Source organism: Mesoplodon bidens, assembly GCF_964165515.1.
Source record: "Mesoplodon bidens genome assembly, chromosome: 3".
NCBI classification, from domain to species: Eukaryota; Metazoa; Chordata; class Mammalia; order Artiodactyla; family Ziphiidae; genus Mesoplodon; species Mesoplodon bidens.
In genome coordinates this window covers 167254653-167278853 of record NC_138178.1, presented here as the reverse complement: position 1 = coordinate 167278853, position 24201 = coordinate 167254653, and the positions used below count along the sequence as shown (strand labels likewise).

At 42.9% G+C, this 24201-nt stretch overlaps 1 protein-coding gene across 1 annotated transcript in view; it reads right to left on the bottom strand.

Annotated features, from left to right (window-relative positions):
* Positions 1 to 15483: 15483 nt before the first annotated feature.
* The window catches only part of GOLGA5 (golgin A5), a 39098-nt gene continuing 30380 nt past the window's right edge, over positions 15484 to 24201 (bottom strand). Inside the window, exons 10-13 of the mRNA XM_081228878.1 lie at positions 21621 to 21846; positions 19058 to 19163; positions 17291 to 17354; positions 15484 to 15959 (exon numbers count right to left, since the gene is read on the bottom strand). Of these exons, the coding sequence (XP_081085004.1) occupies positions 15879 to 15959; positions 17291 to 17354; positions 19058 to 19163; positions 21621 to 21846 (477 nt within the window). The 3' untranslated portion in view covers positions 15484 to 15878. The remainder of the gene's footprint in view (positions 15960 to 17290; positions 17355 to 19057; positions 19164 to 21620; positions 21847 to 24201) is intronic.

Here is a 24201-nt window from a genome sequence, read left to right as displayed (position 1 = left end):
TTTAATAGACTATTTTTTCGAGCAGTTTTAGATTCATAGCAAAATTGAGCCAAAGGTACAGATATTTCCCATATACCACACGCCCCGGCAAGCAGAGCATCCTCCACCAGCACCCACATGGAGAGGTGCATTTACTACAGCTGATGAACTCACACTGACACATCATCATCACCCAAACTCCATAGTTCACACTGGGGTTCACTCTTGTCCATGGTTTGGACGTGTTTATAACGACATATATCCACCGTTATAGTATCACACAGAGCCGTGTCACTGCCCTAAAGAAAAGCTTTATTTTTTTTTTTAATTTATTATTTTTTTTGCGGTACGCGGGCCTCTCACTGTTGGGGCCTCTCCCGTTGCGGAGCACAGGCTCCGGACGCGCAGGCTCAGCGGCCATGGCTCACGGGCCCAGCCGCTCCGCGGCATGTGGGATCCTCCCGGACCGGGGCACAAACCCGTGTCCCCTGCATCGGCAGGCGGACTCTCAACCACTGCGCCACCAGGGAACCCAGAGAAGCTTTATTGTTAAAAAGAAAAAAAAAAGCAAGAATCAAAACAGTATATTTCTATGCTAATACTTTTTTTTCAAGTGGGGAGAGGGTACATATTTGGATTTGCTTGTACATGCAAAGCATCACGTCTGAAAAGGATCCACAGAAACCCAGGGTCAGTAGTTATCAGTCTCACCCTAGGGTGCAGATGGGTGGGAACTGGGCAGATGGGGGTCAGGGCGGCAAGAAGTTTTCCACAGTTTGTCTTTTTATACATTTTGATGTTATGTGAATATATTACCCATTCAGAATGCAAATAAAGACAATGTAAAATTTTCAATAGTTTCTTTGCCCATTTTATTGGAACTCGAAGTTCAGGTACGCTCCTGCCGGGCTTCTGCTTGTTGAATCCCTGAGCTGAAAGCGTCTGGCTGAAGGCAGAGCTGCTCAGGGTTCAAGCTGTCCGTGTGGCCTCCATGCACAGAAGGAAGCTCGGCCACAACCCCTCCCAGGACGCCTGTCCCTATCCGGCTGGCATCCAGCCTGCTGTGCCCAGGCGAGGCCCAGCCCTCCACCTGCCGCCCCACACAGCCAAGCTGCTCACCGCCTTCCTGCCAACTGAGCATCCTAATTACATGATAAATACTAATTGCCCGTGACTAGGATCTTCCACAGTCATAGACATTAACCAAAGTCACGCTTAATGAGCCTCACCGTTAATTATCTGTGCTCACCGCTCCAGGATTTAATTAAGCCTTGGCAGGAAACAGCAATCCACATAGGCTGAGCAAGGAAACGGAGCTTGCAAAGACACCCTCTTTTCATCAGGTGGCCCTGGCAAAACTGCTCCAAGTGTCCCTTCCAAGCCCCTGGGGTTTCCCAGTGAACAGGAGACACTGGAGAAGGGAGCCTGCATTTATCCAGCACCTGATGTATGCCAGGCAGAATCTGACACGGTCGCATACCCTATCTCATCTAATTTTTGCAGTCACTGCAGGGGCTAGGTCTCCATTTTACAGATAAGGAAGCAGAGGCTCAGAGAGGCCTAGTGACTCTCCAAGCAATTGGCAGAGCCAGGTCTGTCTGAGCTGCAGGTGCATAATTCCCACTACTTGTTGCTGAGGAATGGTATCTTAATGGTATTGTTTTTCACTCTGACCTCGAACCTGTGTTTTTTCTTTCTCCAAAGCATTCCCAGGTCTTGTTTTGTCTTTGTCTCATATTTGTTCACTAAGAAAACAAAAGGCTGAAGTATTTGAAGCCCAGAGAGATTGTGACATACACCCAGTCACACACCCAGGAAGACAGTGGGGTGGGTGTGGGGATGGGGGTAAAAGACTGGCCCTGCGGTCAGACTGCCTGGTTCTCATCCTGGCCCCTCTTTCTGGGCTTCGTTGGACTTCTTGAATCTAAGGCTTGATTTCTGTGTTGGTTAGAACAAGTAATGCTAGCTGCTGTAACAAACAACTTCCAAATCTCAGTGGCCTAGTAGAAAAAGAGTTCATTTATTGTTCACTCAGAGCAAGTAGGTGGTCATCAGGTGGCCTTCTTAGCAGGGGCCCAGGGACCCAGGGTCCTTCCATCTATGCAGGGGTTGTTCACCACTGCTGGACCTTTGGGAGGTCTCTGGATAGAATTCAGGGGACCCATGAACTTAAATGGGGAAAGTTATATCATTATTTTGTTTATTATTGAATAAAATTTAGCATTTTCCTTTTATTATGCATATAGACAACCAACCACAGTTTTATACCTGTGAATATGTTTCCAGTGGAAGTCACAGATATTTTGATATCCCATTACAGTTGCTGCAGATATCTTGAATTATTGTTTACACTCATTCACTACTTTGAAACAATGGTGGTATTAAACCTATGACTAGCTGGCATGGGATCAAAGCTCTTCTGTCTATAGATGCTTGGTTGGAAGCAGATGGCCTATTGCCGGCTGACTGTGTACTTAATCGTTCAGCCACAAATGGTGGCATTGCATGCTCTCATGTTGGTGACAAGCTCTCTCCTTTGCTTTCCAGCATTCCCTAACGTTGACTGTTGATCAGTACATCGAAGGAAGTGAGTCAAACCCCGGGTGGCATGCTGCTTCCTCCTGATAGGTGCCCTGACCTCTAAGAATAAAATCCTTGGGGTGAAGGCCACCACTTGGGGCTTATAGAGCTGTTTGGCAGGAACTAAGGGCTCCTTTTGTGGCTGTGATTCCCCACTTGGCTTTGCACGCAGGGAAGGGTGCTGCACTGGTCCCCTGGGGGTGCCCTGGGTGCTGCAGCAGGTACTGACCAGAGGCTGGGGGCCTCGGGTCTTTGAGCCTCGTTTGCTGGTGACCCCAGCAGAGTCTGTCCCCCTCCCACTTGGCAATCATACCAAACACATACACTATCTAGAAATTACGAGAACCTAGACAGTACTCACGCAGTTCCCTTTTACTGAGTCTTCCCATTAAAATGACCTGATTTTATAAAACATATTCAAATAATAAACATGAAAAATATTCTACCTGATTATATTCAACCTAACCAGTATTCAAATGAATATTAAACCAATGAGATACTGTGCTCTCCATTGGATTTTAAGAACTGCTCTCTCGTTTTTATTCTAATACTTGCTGCAGGTGAGAAGGCACTAAGAAACTGGTCTACTCCTGGTGGGTGGCAAGATGGCTACTGTCTCTCTGGAGGGCAGTTGGGTGACTTGCAAAGCGCGTCGGAGAAGTGCCTCTACCTTTAACCCAGTGACTCCCCTCTGGAATGTGTCCTAAGGCACTCAGTTCAAAAAATATATTTATGCACAAGGAGTTTCATCACAGTGTTGTTTTGAATAGTGAAAGATTCTTTCCCTCCAAAGTACCCAGTATTAACGGAATAGTTAAGTGGTGGTCCAACAAGTTACTGGAAATATTATGTGGTTAGCAACTTGAAAAATTGTCTGCAAGGTCCTAATGTCGAGATCTTGCTTTCTATCTTTCTCCATGAAAAGGAACCTTTTTAGCAGAAATGGCTGATTCCAGGTCCAGGAAAGGGATGTTCCAGATTAGACTGGAACATCTTGGTATGCTGGAAAGCAAAGATGTGCTCCAAAATGAAGGGGCACAGGTGGAAAGGACACCAGAGCTGGCTGGAAGGGGCTCCCCCTGGCCAAACCTGGGACAGTTTCATTATCAACAAGGATAATGACCACGCTGGATTTCAACACAAATAATTTTTTTAAAGGAATTTTGCTTTTTAAAAAATTTTAATTTATTTATTTATGGCTGTGTTGGCTCTTCGTTTCTGTGCGAGGGCTTTCTCTAGTTGCGGCAAGTGGGGGCCACTCCTCATCGCGGTGCACGGGCCTCTCACTATCGCGGCCTCTCATTGTGGAGCACAGGCTCCAGACGTGCAGGCTCAGTAATTGTGGCTCACAGGGCTAGTTGCTCCGCGGCATGTGGGATCTTCCCAGACCAGGGCTCGAACCAGTGTCCCCTGCATTGGCAGGCAGACTCTCAACCACTGCGCCACCAGGGAAGCCCCACAAATAACTTTTAAAAAAAGAATTCATAAGTACACAGTGATAGGATTAAAAAAAAAAAAGAGTGGTGGGAAAGAAAAAGGCCAGCTAACAACGGTAGAAAAAAAATGATATATTTATAAAATCATCATTTTGTAACCACCAATATAGTAATTCAGGCAAGGATTACCGGTGCATTCTTTTTTTTCTTTTTGCCAGTGCATTCTAAAACCACTGAAAATTTGTTGGGGAAAAGGGTATTTGCATGGTCTCACGGTATCACTCCACAAAATACTTATTACCAAAAAGAAAAAAAAAAAGGAAAAATATGCTTTTATAATGGAGAGACTGGGCAGGAGCCATTTTAACTAAGTGGTCAAACTTAGCACCATTGACATTCTGTGGCTCCGGGATTGATGTGCTGCTCTGACATCACTTGTACAGGAATTCCTCCCCAAAATGTGAGACCTGAATCGAATTGTGAGGAAACAGACATCCATGTTGTTTGTCTTTCTACAGGATAACTGGCCCACACTCTTCAAAATATTGGGGTGGGGAGGGATAAACTGGGAGATTGGGATCGACACATACACACTACTATGTATAAAATAGGTAACAAATAAGGACAGCACAGGGAACTCTACTCAATACTCTGTAATGACCTATATGGGAAAAGAATCTAAAAAAGAGAGTGGATGTGTGTTTATGTATAACGGATTCACTTTGCTGTGCACCTGAAACTAACACAACATTGTAAATCAACCCTACTCCAGTAAAAAATATTTTTTTTAAATATCAAAGCAAGAAGGACTAAAAAAGGGGCAGGGGGAGAAAGGGCTGTTCTAGATGAAAGGGACTCGGGGGGAATGGGATAATCCAGTGTAATCTTGGATTGGATCCTGGACCAGAAAACAATTTTAAACAGCTTAGAAAGGACATTTTTTTGGACTATTAGAAAATGTGTATACGGACTGGATATTAGGTAATATCCTTGCACAATGTGAAATTTATTGGCTGTGTCAATGGTACTCTTGTTATATAGGAGACTGCCTCTCTTCTCAGATCCAAGCTGGGATCTATCCTGGGATGAAGTGCCATGAGGTCTGCAATTTATTTTTAGATCATTCAGAGAAAAAAAAAAAAAAAAAGAGAGAACAGATGGTGCAAAATATTAACAATGGAGGAATCTAGGTGAAGGATATATGGATATTTACTGTGTTGTCTTTTCAACTTTTCTGTGAGTATAAAGTTTTTCATGTTTATTTTTAAAAACATTGGCAAAAAATAATATGGGCGGTATTTACTACAATACTGTCAGATACTATTATGTCATCAAAGTAGGATATGAAGTTGTGTATACATCTGGATGTACAAATATGCGTGTACCCATGGTAGACGGCTGTTGTTTGTAATCATTGCATTTGCACTGATTATAACATGCATAACTAGCAGCACCCTTATTTTCTTTTGGCACCTACCCTCCCTCTCTTGGTTCATGGGGTTTGGATGTGGGGGCCATCTACATCCATCTGTCTCCAGGGATTGGTGGGCGTATGTCTTCAGTTAGTCCAACCAGAGCCAATGGACATCAACCCCAGGGCTCTTGCTGGACCCGTGGGGAAGAGGTGGTACTCTTTTTCACTGAGGTTGTCAGGTTGAGAGGATGTGAATTGAAGCAGTGTGGTCATCTTTGTTTGGGGAGTAGCTACCTGTGAGTCAAGCTGACACAGGAGAACTAAGAAGGAAAGAGAAAGATACCAGTTGACACTGTCTGAGTACCTGGATTTAAACGTGCCTGAAGTTAGGTGAACCTATAGATTTCCTTTTTGCTTATACCAGTTTGAGCTGGTACCTGTTGCTTGCACCCAAGGAGTCCTAGCCCTACAGCATGGAAATGCATAGAAAAGGTGTATTTGTTTCCTATCACTGTGTAACAAATTACCACAATTCTAGCACCTTCAAACAATATCCATTTATTACCTTGAAACTTCTGTGGGTCAGCAGTCTGGACAGTTTAGCTGGGTTCTCTGTTCTGGGTCTTCCAAGGCTATCATCAAGATGTTGGCCAGGTCTCATCTGGAGGCTTGACTGGGGAAGAATCTCCTTCCAAGTTTGTGCAAGTTGTCAGCAGAATTCATTTCCTGGCAGTTGTATTACTGAGGGCCTAGCTTTTTGCTGGCTGTCAGCTGGAGGCTGCCATCAGGTCCTAAACGTTACACACCATCCCTTGCTTGACCCATGGGCTTCCTCAACACAGCCACTCACTTCATCAAGCCAACAAGGAGAATCCAGTCTGCTAAGATGGAATCTTACATAATGTAATGTAATCAGGAAGCTGACATCCTACCACCTTTGCCTTATAATGTAACCAAATCAAGACACTGATATCCTATTACATTTGCTGTATTCTATAGGTTAGATGCAAGTCACGGATCCCATCTGCACATATGAGGAAGGAATTACACAAAGGCATGGACAGGAGATCCTTGGGGGTCAACTTAGGGTCTGTCCGCCACAAAGGGATGGGAAGAATCCACTCTACAACTGCCACACCCACCCCTACCCACCACTAAACTCTTATTTACTGAGTATTTACAATTGAGCACTAAAGCTCATTTCTTCCTAATTTAAGAGGAGTTATCACTGGGAAGTGGCTGGATAGGGAGGCACTAAAAGGGCACCAGAACTTTGGTATGGTATGGCATATGGTATTGCTTAGAATTTTTATAATGAGCATGTAGTATGTAATTTAGAAATACAATTAAAATAGAAAATTGAATATACAGTGTGACTTCCACTATAAGCTGTTTTTTCTCCACTTCTGGACCTTCCTATGTACATACACATACACAATGGGAAAAAAGACTGCAAGGAAACAGGCGCAGATGTGAAAACTTATTAGAGTGTTGGGTCTATGGATGAATGATACTTTCTTCTTTACACTTTTCTGTATTTTTCACAATAGGAATATTACTCTAATAATCATATTTTTTTAAAGTGATTTGAAATGTTTTTTAGGTCCAATATTATGGCTGAAAATAAAGCAAACCCTCTTGTTTACCTTCTGTAGAAAGGCAATTTCCTGCTTGGGTGGCTGATGGAGTGTCTGCTTCTAGAACTCAAAGAAAGAAATCAGATGGCAGCAGGGAACACACACCTGCTTCCTCTCACACTGATAAACTCTCATCAGAATGCATCTGGCTTTGCCGCAGGATGAAGCATTATTTGAAAAAATATGGCAGGTTTTCTCCAGTGACTAAAAGCTACTGGAAAGTTCTCGCCAAGATGGTAAACAGAAGATCTGGTGCCAGACAGATCTGGTAAGCTGACATGTTCAGTAACCAAATAGTCCAAGCCCATGGCTACATGAAAACAAACAAAAGACATGTTTGATCTCATTTTTATAGCTAATTAGAGGACCCTGATGGGTCTCCGAACCTGTTTGCGGGTCTGTGAATTTAGAATTAAATATGAGGACCAAAGACCACACCTGTAGTCAAAACAAATAAACAAAACATAAACTTTCAAAGTTAGGTTTACCAAGCTTGCTGCAGCCAAGGAGGAGGTGTCCTCAGGAACATCCCAGCAGGGGAGACGAGAGGGGCTTCTTCTAGGGTTTGTGTTTGTGTTGGATGATTGTGGGGGGCATTAAAGAACCAGGGGCCTGTTCTGGGTTGGATGCTGTCAAGAAGCAGGGGAAACTGGGTGACTGAATACTTTAGTGACTGTCACCTAGAAGGAGAGTTAAAATGGGGCTTGAGTTGTTATTGGTGAAACAGCAGCAATTGCTCAGAAAGGAGGAATGCTTGTCAGAGTAGGGGGGTGTTTAGTAATTTGGGGGCTCACAAGAGTGGCCTTTTCAATGTCTTGTTCTGAGTATTGTTCATGTTCAGCTGGGAACATGGCTGACTGTCAGTAGGGCCGTTTTCTACTTTCTCACTCCCATCCAGCTTTAAAATAAACATAGCACCCGATGAAAAACTAACACTCAGATACACTTTCAACTTAGAAAATGCTCTTTTTACCTGGGGAAATCCTTTGTGATTCTTTCCAGCTTCTCCATTCTTAAAGATTAGGAAATCGAGGGTCAGAGACATTTTAGTGACTTGCCCAGCACCACAGCTGGCTTACACAAGCCAGAAAGTTGTAGCATCCAGCCTTAGGTTTATACTACTTTGTCACCCATCACTGTTCCTCATTAGTCCTGGTTTAGAAAGTTGTTTGTTCATTCCAGAATGATGACGTGATGGAAAGTTAAGAGGCAATTCAATTCAGTGTCAGTATTATGTTTAGGGACCTACTGTGTGATTGGGGTTCATAACCAGGGAAGGACACCGTATCAGAGTCTATTGCTGCTGTAACAAATTACCACAAACTAAGTGCCTAAAAACAACACAAATTTATTCTCTTACAGTCGTGGAGGTCAGAAGTCTGAAGTGGGTCTCACTGGGTTCAAATCAAAGTCTTGGCAGGGCTGTATTCCTTTGCGGAGGCTCTAGGGGAGAATCTGCTTCCTGGCCTTTTCCAGCTTCTAGAGGCTGCCTGCATTCCTTGGCTCATGGCCCCTCCTCCATCTTCAAAGCCAGCTATTCAATCATTCTGACTTCTGCTGTCATGACATCTCTGACTCTGCTGCTTTCTTCTTCCATCTTTTAAGGACCCTTATGATTACATCGGGCACAACTGGTTAATTTAGGATAATCTCCTTTTGTTACAATCCTTAATCACATCTGCAATGTTTTGACATAACATATTTATATGTTTCAGGGATTAGGACACGGACACATTTGGGGGGGGTGGACATTATTCTGCCTACTGGAGACACCTAGCCTGGTATTTTTTTGGTGGGAAGTGGAAGGGAGGAATTCTGACTTAATAGAGAAAGAAGCATCTAAGCTGACAGCAGGAGGGGCCAGGAACCAAGAAGGGAAGTGTCTTTAAGCAGAGGGGATGTCTGGAGGTGGAGAGAAAGCAGGGGGCATTGGTGGGTCCATCAGTCATCTATCGCTGGGTCATGATGCAGTAACAACCAAACTCCCAAATCTGAGGGGCTCACAAGAGCCAAGTTTTACTTTTTGTTCAAGCTACAGGTCCACTGTTGACATGTGCCATGTTCTGGCTCCGCTCTACATCCTCTCCATTCCAGGAGCAGCCCCTGCCTAGAACATGTTGGGCTCATGGTGGAGGAACAAGTTAGGGGGCAAAACCATAAGATGATGCTTAAAACTTCTGCTTGGGAATGGCTCATGTCCCTTCCGCTCACATTTCATCAGCCAAAGCAAGTCAGGTCATATGGCCAAGGCTGACATCAGCGGGACAGGAAGTAAAATCTTCCCATAAGAATAGGCAGTGAATAGTTGGAACAGCAATAGACTAGGACAGTACAAGAGGCTGGAGTGTAGGAGATGTGGGGGTGGCTTGAAGCTCATGAGGCAGTGAGGGCAGATCATGCATGATTTTAAAAACCAGTTTCCTTAGAATGTAGGCTCCACAGAGATAAACCCTATTAGTTGACCTATGGTCAACTTATCTATGACAAAGGAGGCAAGGATATACAATGGAGAAAAGACAGTCTCTTCAATAAGTGGTGCTGGGAAAACCAGACAGCTACACATAAAAGAATAAAATTAGAACACTCCCTAACACCATACACAAAAATAAACTCAAAATGGATTGAAGACCTAAATGTAAGACGGGACACTATAAAACCCTTAGAGGAGGGGCTTCCCTGGTGGCGCAGTGGTTCAGAATCCGCCTGCCAATGCAGGGGACATGGGTTCGAGCCCTGGCCCGGGAAGATCCCACATGCCGCGGAGCAACTAAGCCTGTGCACCACAACTGCTGAGCCTGCGCTCTAGAGCTCACGTGCCACAATTACTGAAGCCCGCGCACCTAGAGCCCGTGCTCCGCAACAAGAGAAGCCGTTGCAATGAGAAGCCAGCGCACTGCAACAAAGAGTAGCCCCCGCTCGTTGCAACCAGAGGAAGCCCACGCACAACAACAAAGACCCAACGCAGCCAAAAATAAAAATAAAAAATAAATTTATAAAAGAAAAAAATAGTCTTAGAGGAAGACATAGGAAGAACACTCTTTGACATAAATCACAGCAAGATCTTTTTTGACCCACCTCCTAGAGTAATGGAAATAAAAACAAAAATAAACAAATGGGACCTAATGAAACTTAAAATGCACAGCAAAGGAAAACTATAAACAAGACGAAAAGACAACCCTCAGAATGGGAGAAAATATTTGCAAACGAGTCAACGGAGAGAAGATTAATCTCCAAAATATATAAATAGCTCATGCAGCTCAATATTAAAAAAAACAAACAACCCAATCAAATAATGGGCAGAAGACCTAAATAGACATTTCTCCAAAGAAGACATACAAATGGCCAAGAGGCACATGAAAAGCTGCTCAACATCACTAATTATTAGAGACATGCAATCAAAACTACAGTGAGGTATCACCTTACGCCGGTAAGAATGGGCATCATCAGAAAATCTACAAACGACAAATGCTGGAGACGGTGTGGAGAACAGGGAACCCTCTTGCACTTTTCGTGGGAATGTAAATTGATACAGCCACTATGGAAAACAGTATGGAGATTCCTTGAAAAACTAAAAATAGAATTACCATATAACTCAGCAATCCCACTACTGGGCATATACCCAGAGAAAGCCATAATTCAAAGACACATGCACCCCAGTGTTCACTGCAGCACTATTTACAATAGCCAGGTCATGGAAGCAACCTAAATACCCATTGACAAACGCATGGATAAAGATTATGTGGTACACGTATACAATGGAATATTAGTCAGCCATAAAAAGGAATGAAATTGGGTCATTTGTAGAGATGTGGATGGACCTAGAAACTGTCATAGAGAGTAAAGTAAGTCAGAAAGAGAAAAACAAATATTGTATATTGACGCATATATGTGGAATCTAGAAAAATGGTACAGATGAACCAGTCTGCAAGGCAGAAATGGAGACACAGATGTAGAGAATACACGTATGGACACCAAGGGGGGAAAGCGGCGGGGAGGGTGGTAGTGGTGCTGGTGGGATGAACTGGGAGATTGGGATTGGCATGTATACACTAATATGTATAAAATGGATAACTAGTAAGAACCTGCTGTATAAAAAAATAAAATTAAAAAAAAAAAGAATGTAGGCTCCACAAGGGCAGGATCTAGGTTGCTTTATCTTTCTAGCCCAGTATTTCTCAACCTTTTTTTTTTTAATTATTACTCCCTACCCCAATAAATTTTTTTTTTTTTTTTTTTTTTTTTGCGGTACGCGGGCCTCTCACTGCTGTGGCCTCTCCCGTTGCGGAGCACAGGCTCCGGACGCGCAGGCTCAGCGGCCATGGCTCACGGGCCCAGCCACTCCACGGCATGTGGGATCTTCCCAGACCGGGGCACGAACCCGCGTCCCCTACATCGGCAGGCGGACTCTCAACCACTGCGCCACCAGGGAAGCCCCCCAATAAAATCTTGATGTCACAGATATACTGTTATGTACTGCATGTATATTTGGGCTTTATATATATAAACAGTAAGATATTTTTCCCCATCTAAAAATCAATTTTCACCCCCTTGAAGGTGATATCAGCCCACGTTGAGAAATCATGTTCTAGCCCCAGTTACATTTGTTTTAATTAATTCTTGAGTTCAGTTGACTTAAGCCACATTTGTGAGTTAAAGCAAATTGTTAACAGTTGATAAGTTTACATGCATAAACCTTATTATATACTTTGTGTAAACTCAGTTTAACTAGCAGCACAAGAATCGGCTAAAGAGGAGAGGTCCAGTGGAGCAGAGAGGAAACTTAATTTGACATTAGAAAAGACCCTGATTGTACCTACATGTTGCTTTGCAGAACTTTCAAAAAGTGAATCTAAATATCTCATTGCTTTCAGAAGGCTTCTCCACTGTAAGGCAGCCTTGCCTGTCTTTTGGGAGAGTCATTAAGACTGAACTTTCCCTGATGATTAAAGGTCTTCACTATGAACATCTAGGACCAGCAAAATCCTCAGGTCACCTTTTGCTTTTATATTTTAAATGATTATGGCTTTTCCCTCTTTGGGAAAACCCTGACAAGCTGCCCAATCTAAGTCCTCGCTAGTAGCAATGCACCTGGCCAGTTACAGTTCTTTGCTCTGGTTTTGGAAACCAGAGGTGCTGCGTGGACGGGACAGATGCTGAGCGAAGGTCCGAGGAGCTCTCGAGGAGACGTGCGTGAATTTAGTGTTTTGCCTGATTCAGTCAATGAAGTTCAATGAACAACAACTGAAGGCCAGTTATGTGTCAGGCAGTGTTTCTAGGCGTTAAGGATATAATAGTGGATAAAAAAGGTAGTATCTGTGTCCTCAGGGGATCAGAAATGTCATTTTGAGTTTACGAAGTCTGATAGCACAACAGCGGTGGTGCCGGACAGTGAGCCATGCCTAGGCTGGGTGGTCAAAGGAGGAGAGATATTGCCTTCGGGCATGAAGGGCTCTGCTCTTGGATTTCAGTTTTCTCTTTGTCCTTGACTTGAACAAAGATGAGGCATTAACTATGAATGCGGAGAACAAGAAGTTATGGGGCAAAGTACCAATTCATTGACCTGGTATTCTTTGCAACTACACAGGAAAATCACCTCTTTGGGTTCAGCCTGTCCTCACTTCAGCAAACTTATTAGCACCTTTCAGGGGCTTTGCACTTTAACCCACTGCCACTCCACTATGCATGGCCTGTCACCTTATTCAGGCTCTGCACCAGTGTCACCTCTGCAGGGAGGACGTCCCTCTCTCCTCCCCCACATCTCTCTACACCTTTGCCTCATTTTATTTTTATTCACAGCATTTAACTCTTAGTGACACATTATGCATACGTTTGTAGTCTGCCTTCCCCACTCGAAGGTAAGCTCCAAGAGGGCAGGGACTTTTGTTCGCCACTCTATTCCCAGCTCCTAGAAGGGGCCAGCACAAGGGTACGTAATTTGAACTATCTTATAGTCCTGTGATGGCTTAAGATTATTTTACCACCACTTTTTTTCTTCGAGACATCTTCTGTAAATGAGGTTTCTGTGTATAACACACTTGACGATTCAACTGTTCACACACAAAAAAAGTTTCCTTTACTTGGAGGTGTTTGTGTTGGAATCTGTGTCTGAAGAGCAGACCACATGTTAGAACTGCAGAAGTTCAGAAACATTCAATCCACAGCCTTCCCACTCAGGAAAGAGTTCCTGAGAATACGAGACTAGCCTCAACATGTTCAGAATAACCACAAGACATTTTTCTGTCATTTCTTTCTTCTGACCAATCACAGCCTGAAGGGCTTTAGGCTATTAGCCCCTTTGGCTTTGCCAGGTCTGTCCTTCTACTTCCATCTAGACCAAGATGCCCATACTGGCCTTCTCCAATACAGCTGACCTCCTAAAGTACGGAGCTGGAGCCCAGCGAGGCGTATTTGAGTAGGTTGGGGTTTTTCCCCTCCAGGGTGGGTTGTATAGAAGTCTTCCTAAATGAAGGCTAGAATGTCCAGCCCCAGACATTATTCCCTTATCGACAAAACTAACCAGGGTAGACCTAGTTCCACGTTTTAACAACCCATGCTTTTCCTTTGAAGTTTCTGTCCTGCAGCAATAGAAATGGTAGGTTTTAGAAAGCACAAAGTCTAGAGAAAGGGAAATCTTAAGATAATAAAATAATCTTATTTTCCAACTGACAGCTATAAATACAAAGCAGTACATTGAGAAGAAAAAAATTCAGCTCTCGCACAAACCTTTTAAGTAAGTCAAGAAGCTTTCATGTTATCTGAGGATAAGTGAATGGGAGACTTTAAAAAATCCCCTAGTGTGTTAGTGGTCAAGAATACAGAAACTGAAAGTCAATTAAAGATTTAAGTAACTTCAGAAAAATAATCTCAGAAACACTTTGTCAATCTATTTCCAAAGCCAAGAATGCATAAAAACTGAACAAAAGATTTAGAGCCTTCCCAACAAAAACCAGGAGGACATGCAGAGACGGGAAGTCTGGCAATACACGATGATGAAGCAGGTGCCACTTTCCATTTTAAGTATGTAACCTGGTTTTAATCATTTTCCAGAAATGGTTCCAAATTAGAAGAGAAAAAAAAAAACCTTTAAAAGATATTAACAAGTCTAAACTCTTCACTCTGTTTGAGATAAGACTTGACTTCACAGCTCAGACTCTAATAGGCTATCACACCTGAATAAGAACTATGACATCTAGGGACTTCCCTGGTGGGGCAGTGGTTAAGATCCGCCTGCCAATGCAGGGGACACGGGTTCGATCCCTGGTCCGGTAAGATCCCACATGCCACGGAGCAACTAAGCCCGTGTACCACAACTACTGAGCCTGCGCACCACAACTTCTGTAGCCCGCACGCCTAGAGCCCGTGCTCCACAACAAGAGAAGCCACTGCAATGAGAAGCCTGCACACCACAACAACAAGTAGCCCCCACTTGCCGCAACAAGAGAAAGCCTGCGCGCAGCAACAGACCCAACGCAGTCAAAAATAATTAATTTAAAAAAAACACTACGACATGTAGATTTAATAACATATCTCTACCCTACCCTCCAAAATCTCATATCCGCTTTTAGATGGTATAGAACTTTCTACCCTTTTCATTCATGTTAAATTGGAGAAAAGCCCGAACACACTTAAGATGACCTTGAAAACTTCATTCTCTGCTGAAAAATAAGAAACATATACATCTAGCATACCAAAACTTTTGAAGAATTTATAGGACAATTAAAGTCACAGTATAAATATCATTAAGAATAGAAACTGGGCAGGTTTTCTGTTAGGCACCAGCAGGCTACTGCAAAGGCATTCCTGACAGGAAGGACTATACCCTTTGCCCAGCCCAGGATCTACATATGCTAATTATATATGAAGAGAGACTGCCAGTGCCCGGCATGGACAAAATGAGAATTCAGACATGTAGATGACAAGGAAAGCCAAAACAGACATTATACTGGACTTAAGGCAAAGAAAATGTCCCTTTTCAAAGAATAACTCTATATCGTCTCTGCCTTGGAGTATTTTAAAAACACAAAGGGTGTTAAACCAAACTTGATTCCTAAATGCTACCAGAGGGGCTATGGATGTCCTGAGCCCACCCAAGGTATAGGCTAGAGAAAAGGAAAAGAGGTGAAGGGAGACAATGGATGAACGAGTAAGAATGAGAGGAAGACAGCGCGTGGGGTGGGAGGGGGAGGAAAAGAAGCGCACACACCACTAATGCAATTACAGGTGGCATGGGCTCTGATTTCTGTCTCTGCTCGTGAGCGCCGATCTGGAAAGGTCTTGTTTAAATGGGAGTGAAAATTTATTATTTTTAAAAGAAAAATGCACAGTAAATTTTACTTACGTATTTATAGAAAGATTTATACCAATCAAGCATTTAACAATGTAAAAAGTAAATCTACATTTGCAAAGTTAAACATATGAAAATACAAAGCAGACTGAATTATCAAAAAGAAAACATTTTATTTATATCACTAAATACAATGTTTCCCTGATTATAACCCATAATGAGTGTCACCTAAAATACAGGATGGTCTGTACAGAGGCAGACACTCCCAGCATCTCCGTGTGTATGCATATATACACTGAGCCCCTGACCTCAGAAAAAGCAAGAGCTGAGCTCGTTAGATTATTTTTGTTTTTAGAAACTCTTACCATTGGAAGGAAATCAGAGGAAGATTTTGGGAGCTGAGTACTTGTATAATAACTTAAAAAGTTAAAAGCTTGTAGTGATAAAATAACCTTGTGTACCCTCCTCAGGCATCTCAGGCAAGTGACCCTTCTGCAGACCCCAAAACTGGAGAGAGACGACCAATCACCAAAACCACCAGGCTCCGTTCATTTTCCATGTGGTTGGTCATGGTGCATTTCTGGTGTGTAAGTCAACAGAACAATCATGACCCAGAGGTGAAGCAAAGCCTGAAGAAAGAAAAAACAATTTATGGATTAGCCAATAAATCAATCCTCCCTGAAGGCCCACTGTGCAGTGCACTGAGGGCAGGAGCTATGTCTCATTTGTCTCTGTATTCCTGTGGCTAGCGTGTCTGCAACAGTGCAGGTGCGCAGTACGTGTTTACTGGATAAACAAGCAAGAAACAACTGTATAGTCAAATGAGCTAAAAAGTGCAATGGAAGGTAATAAAGAGCTACAATACCTACAGCATTCAGTTGAGAGGAGCAAAGTCTTGAGCACATTCACAATGTGCACACGTACACATAACTAACCCATCAGGGGATTACAATGCAGAGTAGATGGCTTGATTAAAACGGCTAGGTATACATGAAGTTGGCTGGAAAGGCTTTTTAGAACAGAGTTGTGGTTGGTGTTTTGAAAGAGGGTTTAGCCATGATTTGGTGAAGAGGTGACGGGAAGACATTCTTCACAGGAATAATGTGTCAGGTTTCAGAGGTCGATTTAGGGTCCAGAACAGGACCTGCAGTGATACATTTCCACTAACTCCCTCATGGTGGTGCTGACATGATGAGGTTCCATCACGAAGTTGCCTTGCACACAAGAAGTGCCACATCGCATCTCATGCTGACAGAGGGTGCCTGTGTTCCTCATGATCCCCCCACCCAGATGTGGGCATGTTCTGAATCCTTTCTGATGCCATTCAATTTTTTTTCTTTTGCTCTCCCCATCCCCCTCATCTTAAAACCTTTTTGTTTAAAGGAGTAACTCTTCCCTCTAGTGGCTCTCAAGGAAATTTCTAAGTATGCTTTTATTTCTTCTCAAGAAAACTGCCCATCTTAATTCAGTTCAACTACTTTTAGACATCCCCACTCAGAACAGTCAGTGGGCTTTTTAGGCTCACAGAAGATACGACATGGCATCCCAAACTATGGTAACCATTTTATTAGAGCTAAGAAATCTAAGAAAGAAAATACATCAACTTTGAGATCCCTTTAGGAAATAAAGCAAAACACATGGAAATAATTAAACTTTACTTCAAGATAAAAATGAAATCAATTGTTTTGTATTGTATCACTGGAGGGGCTTAGAAATAAAGGTAATCATTAAACTGCACTACAGTTAGTTTTATTGTCAGTAAAGCCTTCAAGCAATTTATTTTTTAGACATAATGAATTATCAACATTACTTGCATGCTTTAAGAAAAAAAATCTTAATTACCAAAAATGAGTTCTATTCTCTTTCAAAATTGCTAAAAGTTTAGTCAAAAAGATCAGCAGCTGAAAAAAACTAGCTAAAAATCAAATGCAGCACTGTTTTTGCAAACAAGTTTACTTACCATATATATAATTACAAAAACTCGTGCTATGGGGTATCTTCGGAGAAAAATTCCCAAACGGATGCTGTGCAGGTGGCAGGGGTGGAGAGAGAGGAGAGAGTTACACTCAAAATATGTGGTAATATCTCATCATGTTTTTTAAGACTTTACTCATTTAAACTATTTATGTGGCTACCACAAAAGACAGATTATTTCTGTTTTATAGTAGATTGTTAAATGATTACTTGAAATAACCATATAAAATATCATAGCAGTGAGCAAATACTTTTATCATTATTTGGGGATTGACTGTTAAGCTTTTAGCACAAGCTATTCCTCTTAATTCTTCAGCTACAACTGTAGAAGGCAAACTTAGTCCCTCTGGCAATCGTTTTTCTTTTAGGAACCAAAGGCAAGTGTGAATACATGAATAGGAAAAAAGAGTCTAGTTGGAGTGAACCTGTAAATAGCCAATCTGGGAGCTTCAGCATGGACACATACTTCTAAAAGGCTCCCAGCTACAGAGACTCAAGTAGACACTTTAAGTAAGGGTGGGAAGCATTACGATGTCCAGACCTATTACTATGCCTTTCTGCAACATTTTTTCCCTAAGATGGATACATGTACAGATATACCTTTCTTCTATGCCCTTCTGCTTCTTTCACTACCCCTAGCACAATGCCTTGCCTTGCATATACGTTCTCTGAAAACTAATATGTATGTTGAATAAATTAATAGTTGAAATAGATGTGCTCAATAGTGTGGAGACAGTGACTATGGCATCCAAGGCTCACTGCTTCAGGAAACCAAATTAGTAAATCATCCTCATTTTTAATACCATAGCTCTATTCTGACACAAAAAGGTAAGGAAAGATTGCTCTGTTAGGCAACAATTCATTTAAACTATGTTTAATTATAAAAACTAAAAGGCAAGAGAGTTTAGTAGGTTATTTAGATATGAACTTTATCAAGGCTATACACATATACTGGTAAAACATTTTCTTTATAAGGTGGATGACCACTAGTATAAAAAGTTTTATTTATAAATATATATAACATACATATAAATTGTTATTTATATAGTATATATAAAATATATATGAAAATAAGTACTATTCATTTATATATAGTGGCATCTTTTATTCTAATCATATGATGAAGTAAGGATATAAAACATTCAAATGGATGCATTTACATGATAGAGGCTTTCTCAATGAAGTTTAATGAGTTTTCAAACAGAGTTTATTACAGAAAGAAGAGAAATGATCAGAGTTAAACACCTTCAACAAAATACAGGCACTGGCAGACCTCTTAAAGCAATTTCATGACACTGAAATATCAGCTCGGGGGACTTCCCTGGAGCTCCAGTGCTTAAGACTCCGTGCTCCCAAGGCAGGGGGCCCAGGTTTAATCCCTGGTCAGGGAACTAGATCCTGCATGCCACAACTAAAAAAGATCCCACGTGCCGCAACTAAACATCCCGTATGCTGCAACGAAGATCCCGTGTGCTGCAACTAAGACCTGGTGCAGCCAAATAAATAAATAAGTATTTAAAAAAAAAAAAAATCAGCTTGGGAATTCCCTGGCGGCCCAGTGGCTAGGACTCCGCGCTTCTACTGCAGGGGGCCTGGTTCAATCCCTGGTGAGGAAACTGCTCCCGCAAGCCACATGGCGCAGTCAATCAATCAATCAGTATCAGCTCTGCTGGACAGGACTCAGTATAACTGAAATCACTGGAGAATGTTACAAAAATACGGTCCATCACTCATTGGTTCTGGCACTGCTTACCTAAATTGGTCAATTGAACTAGCAGCTTTGCGGACTTTCCCATACATTCCTGCCAGATTAGTTTCTGTGTCATTAAAAAGAACAGGAACATTTCGCAGACGTGTGCCTGTTTAAACAAGAAAATAAGTAATTAACGTACAGACATCAAAGTCAACTTTCTCACAAAATTATAGTTGAATATACCTTATGTTACATATGGAAGAAATTCTCAAGGTCAACTTTTAAGCAATAACCAAAGGTGAAAACATTAAAAGAAGACAGTTTAGATATGTAAACTTCCATACCCGCAAAAATCAAAATTTAAAAACTAAGAAAATTATTTTCCCATGAAGTTAGCAAAAATCAGAGTTTACCAAGTATTGGTGAGAGGCAGCATTAATGGGCACTTTCTTTCTGGGCCAGCAGGAGTGAGGCCACACACCCTTTCTACGAAGCCGGTAACTCCCAAATTCGCATCTCCAGCCCAGTCCACCTCCAACTCCAGGCGTGTCCGATCACCCTTTCATTTCCATCTGGATGTCTAGTAGACATCTCAACTTAGCACACGGCACACAGTTATCCTGATTGCCTGCCCTTGCTGCCAACCTTCTCTTCCTGCAGTTTTCCCCATCTCAATACACAACTCCACTTTTCCAAAAACCTTTAACTCCTTTCTCTCAAACTCCACATCTGATCTGCCCGCAAATTCCATCTGCTTTCCTTTAAAATAAATCCTGGGGGCTTCCCTGGTGGCGCAGTGGTTGAGAGTCCGCCTGCCGTTGCAGGGGACACGGGTTCGTGCCCCGGTCTGGAAAGATCCCACATGCTGCAGAGCGGCTGGGCCCGTGAGCCATGGCCGCTGAGCCTGCGCGTCCGGAGCCTGTGCTCCGCAATGGGAGAGGCCACAACAGTGAGAGACCCGCGTACCGCAAAAAAAATAAATAAATAAAATAAATCCTGAACCCACCCCCTCCATCCCCACTCTGGTCTGAGTCACCAGCGTGCCTTACGTGGGTTAAAACCATGCCCCTCCCTGGTCTCCCTGCCTCAGTGCTTAGCTCTCTGCAGTCTACTCTTGACACAGCAGCCAGAGACATCTTGTTAAAATATACAGGTCAGCTCAGTCACTCCTCTGAAGACCCTTCTATGGCTTCTGACTTCATTCAGAGTAAAAGTCCTTATACAGACCTAAACAGCCTCCTCCAAGTTCTGGCCCCTCATTCAGTCTACTCCAGCTGCACTGGTCTCCTGCAATATGCCAGCTATACTCCTGCCTCAGGGCCTTTGCACTTCTCTCTGCTTGGAACACTTTTTCTGTAGATCTCTTCGTAGTCTACTACCTGACTTCCTTTGGGGCTTTAATGAAATGCCACCTTTTCAACAAGGTCTTCCTTGACCACCCTGTTTAAATTACTATCCCCTCCTCACATGTGGCAACCTGCACATCTTTCTCTGCTCCATTTCCCTCTGTAGCACATATCTCCAGCTCATACCACTTGTTTACTGCCTGTCTCCTCCCCTGTATTCCCCCACGACACCAGAATGTGAGATCTATGGGGCAGAGAGTCTGGCCTCTTTTGTTGACCACTGTATCTCTGCAACAGCACCTGATACTGAGTGGGCACTTAATAATTATTTGCTGATTTCGGGAACAAGAATCAAAAGCCTTTAAATGTGTGTGCTTATTGACCCAACAATTCCATTTCTGATCATTTATCAATCTCCAACAATAAGGAACTGATTAAACAAATTACAGCATTTTCATGTGATAAATTTCTATAAAGCAATATATACATTATTGTATGAAATATATTATTAAAATATATTTATATGAAAAGAATTAAAAATCAATAAAACAAGTGCTGCAAACATATATAGGAAAAAAGTCTGGACAAAGATGTTCCAAAATGTTACCTGAGGGCAACAGATTATCAGGTGGTTTTAATTTCCTTTTTCTGGCATTTCTTTTTATAGTGAGACTGTGTTATTAAAAATATATATATAAAGTAACATGTTATTTGAAAAAAAGTTCTAAAAATTTAAAGCCAAAGAACTAAGGTTTGTTGAATGACTACTTTGTAGTCAAAGTAGTCATGAAGTTCTAAGACTAAAAACCTGATCTGTTGAAACTTATGCTAAAATCTTCAACATTCTTCTTGATCATGTATTTTAAGAATCTATACATTTCTCCGTTAAAATTATAGAGCACGGATATACTCATGTGACTATGTATTAACTTTAATATTCATAATATGGTTATTAAAGCAAGTCTTACTTTAAGATTCCTGAAAGCCCCTCTCAACTGAATTATTTGTCCTCACCACCCTGTTAAGTGTCCTGGGCCTTCTTCTCCAGGTTCGAAACCAGTGAGGGATAGTAATCAGCCCACTGTGTCCAGTTCATTAACGATCATATCAAACAGTGCACAGCCCAGGCCTCGAGAAAAGTGGCTGCTTTGTTAGATAAAGCTTCTTTTTAAACAAAAATGGTCTTTCTGTAACTTCTCAAATCATGTTTGAATTAGCAACGTTGGAAATTAAGGCGATGAAATATTCGCTTGAGATCCCCTTTTTTTTTTTTTTACCTTCACCACTGTCAACTCCAGACATGTTAATAGAAGACCCATCACTACTGCTTCCAGCGGCGGACTTCATTTGCTGCTCAAGGCGCTCCAGTTGGAAGACCAGAGAGTTCTTCTCTGTGCTGAGACTCTCCAGCATGGTCTGCTTCTGGATGAGAGTCTCTGTCAGCTGATGGAGTCGATTTTCTAACTCAGACTGACTGCTATTGCTTAAAGTTTTATTCGTAAGCTGAAAGGCAAAGTATTCATAAGATTACTACATAAAATGAAAGGCATACAATACAGAAACCACGTTACTACATTCCCACCGGTAAACCGTGGCATTAAGTGATTTCTCAAAACTCTACGATTCTTTCACCATCTACAGAAGCGATTTTCAAACTGTATTAGTGGGCCATGAAATCAATTTGGTGGGTCACAGTTGCCATCTAAAAAAACAGAACAGAATAGTACATAGAGAGCACAGCATATAGTGTGTGAGAGTATTCTTTTGTGAAACTTCTGTTTTGGTTTTATACGTGTAAGTGTGTGTGAGTATAGAGACATGATTTAAATTTTATTTCTTGCTATGTCATCACAGTCAAAAACACTTGAAAGCACTGGTACACGGGACACAGTTCAAGCTTCTCAACCTGGATTCAAAATCCTCCATAAGTCAACAGTTGTGGCACACTGCAAAAACCACAATCTCTGCGCTGCAATTTCCTAGCTACCTGACCTTGGACAAGTTGCTACACTTCCCCCAATCTGTCTGCTCACCTGTGAGGATAAGAGTGCCTTTTGCATATGGCCCTCTGGGACATGAAAGGAGAATTCTCCTAGCAGGCTCTGGCTGACAGTTGCTCCTTAGTAACTTCATTCCACCTTCTGTTTGCTCTCACCTGTGTCATCGTCCTCTGCTCCCATCTGGCCTCTGCTCTACTGTTCAAATGTTCCCTTTGGGGCAAACCCAGTCCCCTTCTCTTCTCCAGTCTCTGCCTCCCTTCAAAGCCTCTTCCTTGAAGCCCTTTCCAACTACTCCAGCCCGAGCTGATCTCGGCCTTCTTTTAGACTCCTGCTGACTACCTTGGCATTTATCTTCACTGTGGTAACAATTTTGCCTCCTCAATGAAACTGCCAGTCAGCTCTGTGAGGACAAGAATCACCGTCTGCATCAACACAGTCTGGAAAAGAGGCTGAGAGACAGATCTAAGTTGAAAACCCCAGCTCCGCCACTTCTTAGCTACAACCTAGGGCAAACTACAAACTACACTGAGGTATAGCTGACTTTTAGTTTCAGGTATACAACTTAATGATTTGAAATTTGTATACACTGTGAAATGATCAACCCAGTAAGTCTAGTTACCATCCATCAAGCTTCCTTCCTTCTAAACCGCTTACAGCACTCCCACAAATTAATTGCAGGGCTAGGTCTACAATAAGTAACTATGAAATGGAATTATATTGAGTATAAACTAAGATTTACTTACTACTAAAAAGGAGTGCTCAATTTTAAGACTGTACTGTGATCCCCAATCTACTTACTCCACACTTCAATATTTTTTAGTTGAGGTAAAATTTACATTCAGTGAAATACCTAGATCTTAAGTATAAAATGAGTTTCAACAAACGTATTAACTGTGCAACCAACACCCAGATCAAAACACAGAATATTTCCATCACCCCCAGACAACACTGCTCTGCTTTCTATAACCAGAATTTAGTTTTGCCTTTTCTTGAATTTCCTATAAATGGAATCATATGGTATGATCACTTTTGTGTGTGGCTTTTTAAGAAGATTTATCCGGGGCTTCTCTGGTGGCGCAGTGGTTAAGAATCCGCCTGACAATGCAGGAGACATGGGTTTGAGCCCAGGAAGATCCCACATGCCACAGAGCAACTAAGCCTGTGCACCACAACTACTGAGCCCGCGCTCTAGAGCCTGCGAGTCACAACTACTGAGCCTGCGCACCACAACTACTGAGCCTGCGCACCACAACTACTGAAGCCCGCGTGCCACAACTACTGAAGCCCCTGCGCCTAGAACCCATGCTCCACAACGAGAAGCCACCGCAAAGAGAAGCCCGCGCACCGCAACTAAGAGTAGCCCCCCCGCCGCCGCCGCGGCCCGCCGCCGCCGCCGCCGCTGCCGCCGCCGCCGCGGGGCCTGTGTGCGAGCGCGGGTCACTGTCCGCCCCGCCTTCCGGGGGGCCTGTGCACCCCGCCACTGCTGGGGTCCCCGAGACCCGGGGACGGCTTTCCCGGGAAAGCGCACGGAGCGCCACGGGCTGCTGCAACGTCACGCCGGCCTCTGCCGCCGCAGGCCCGCCCCACACTGCGCGCCCCTCCCTCCCCTCTGCCTGAGTGAGCCAGAGCCCCCGAATCAGCGGCTCCTTTAAACCCGTCCTGTCTGAGCGAAGAACGGACGCCCTCCGGCGACCTACACGCAGAGGCGGGGCCAGGTCCAAGGCTGAGACCCGGGAGCTGTGAGAGCAGAGGCAGGGAAATCTCTCTGTGCAGCCTCGGAGGCAGCGGATTAAAGCTCCACGGTCCATTTGATGTGCCCTGCGTCTGTGGAGTGCATGAATGGACAGCGAATCATCCC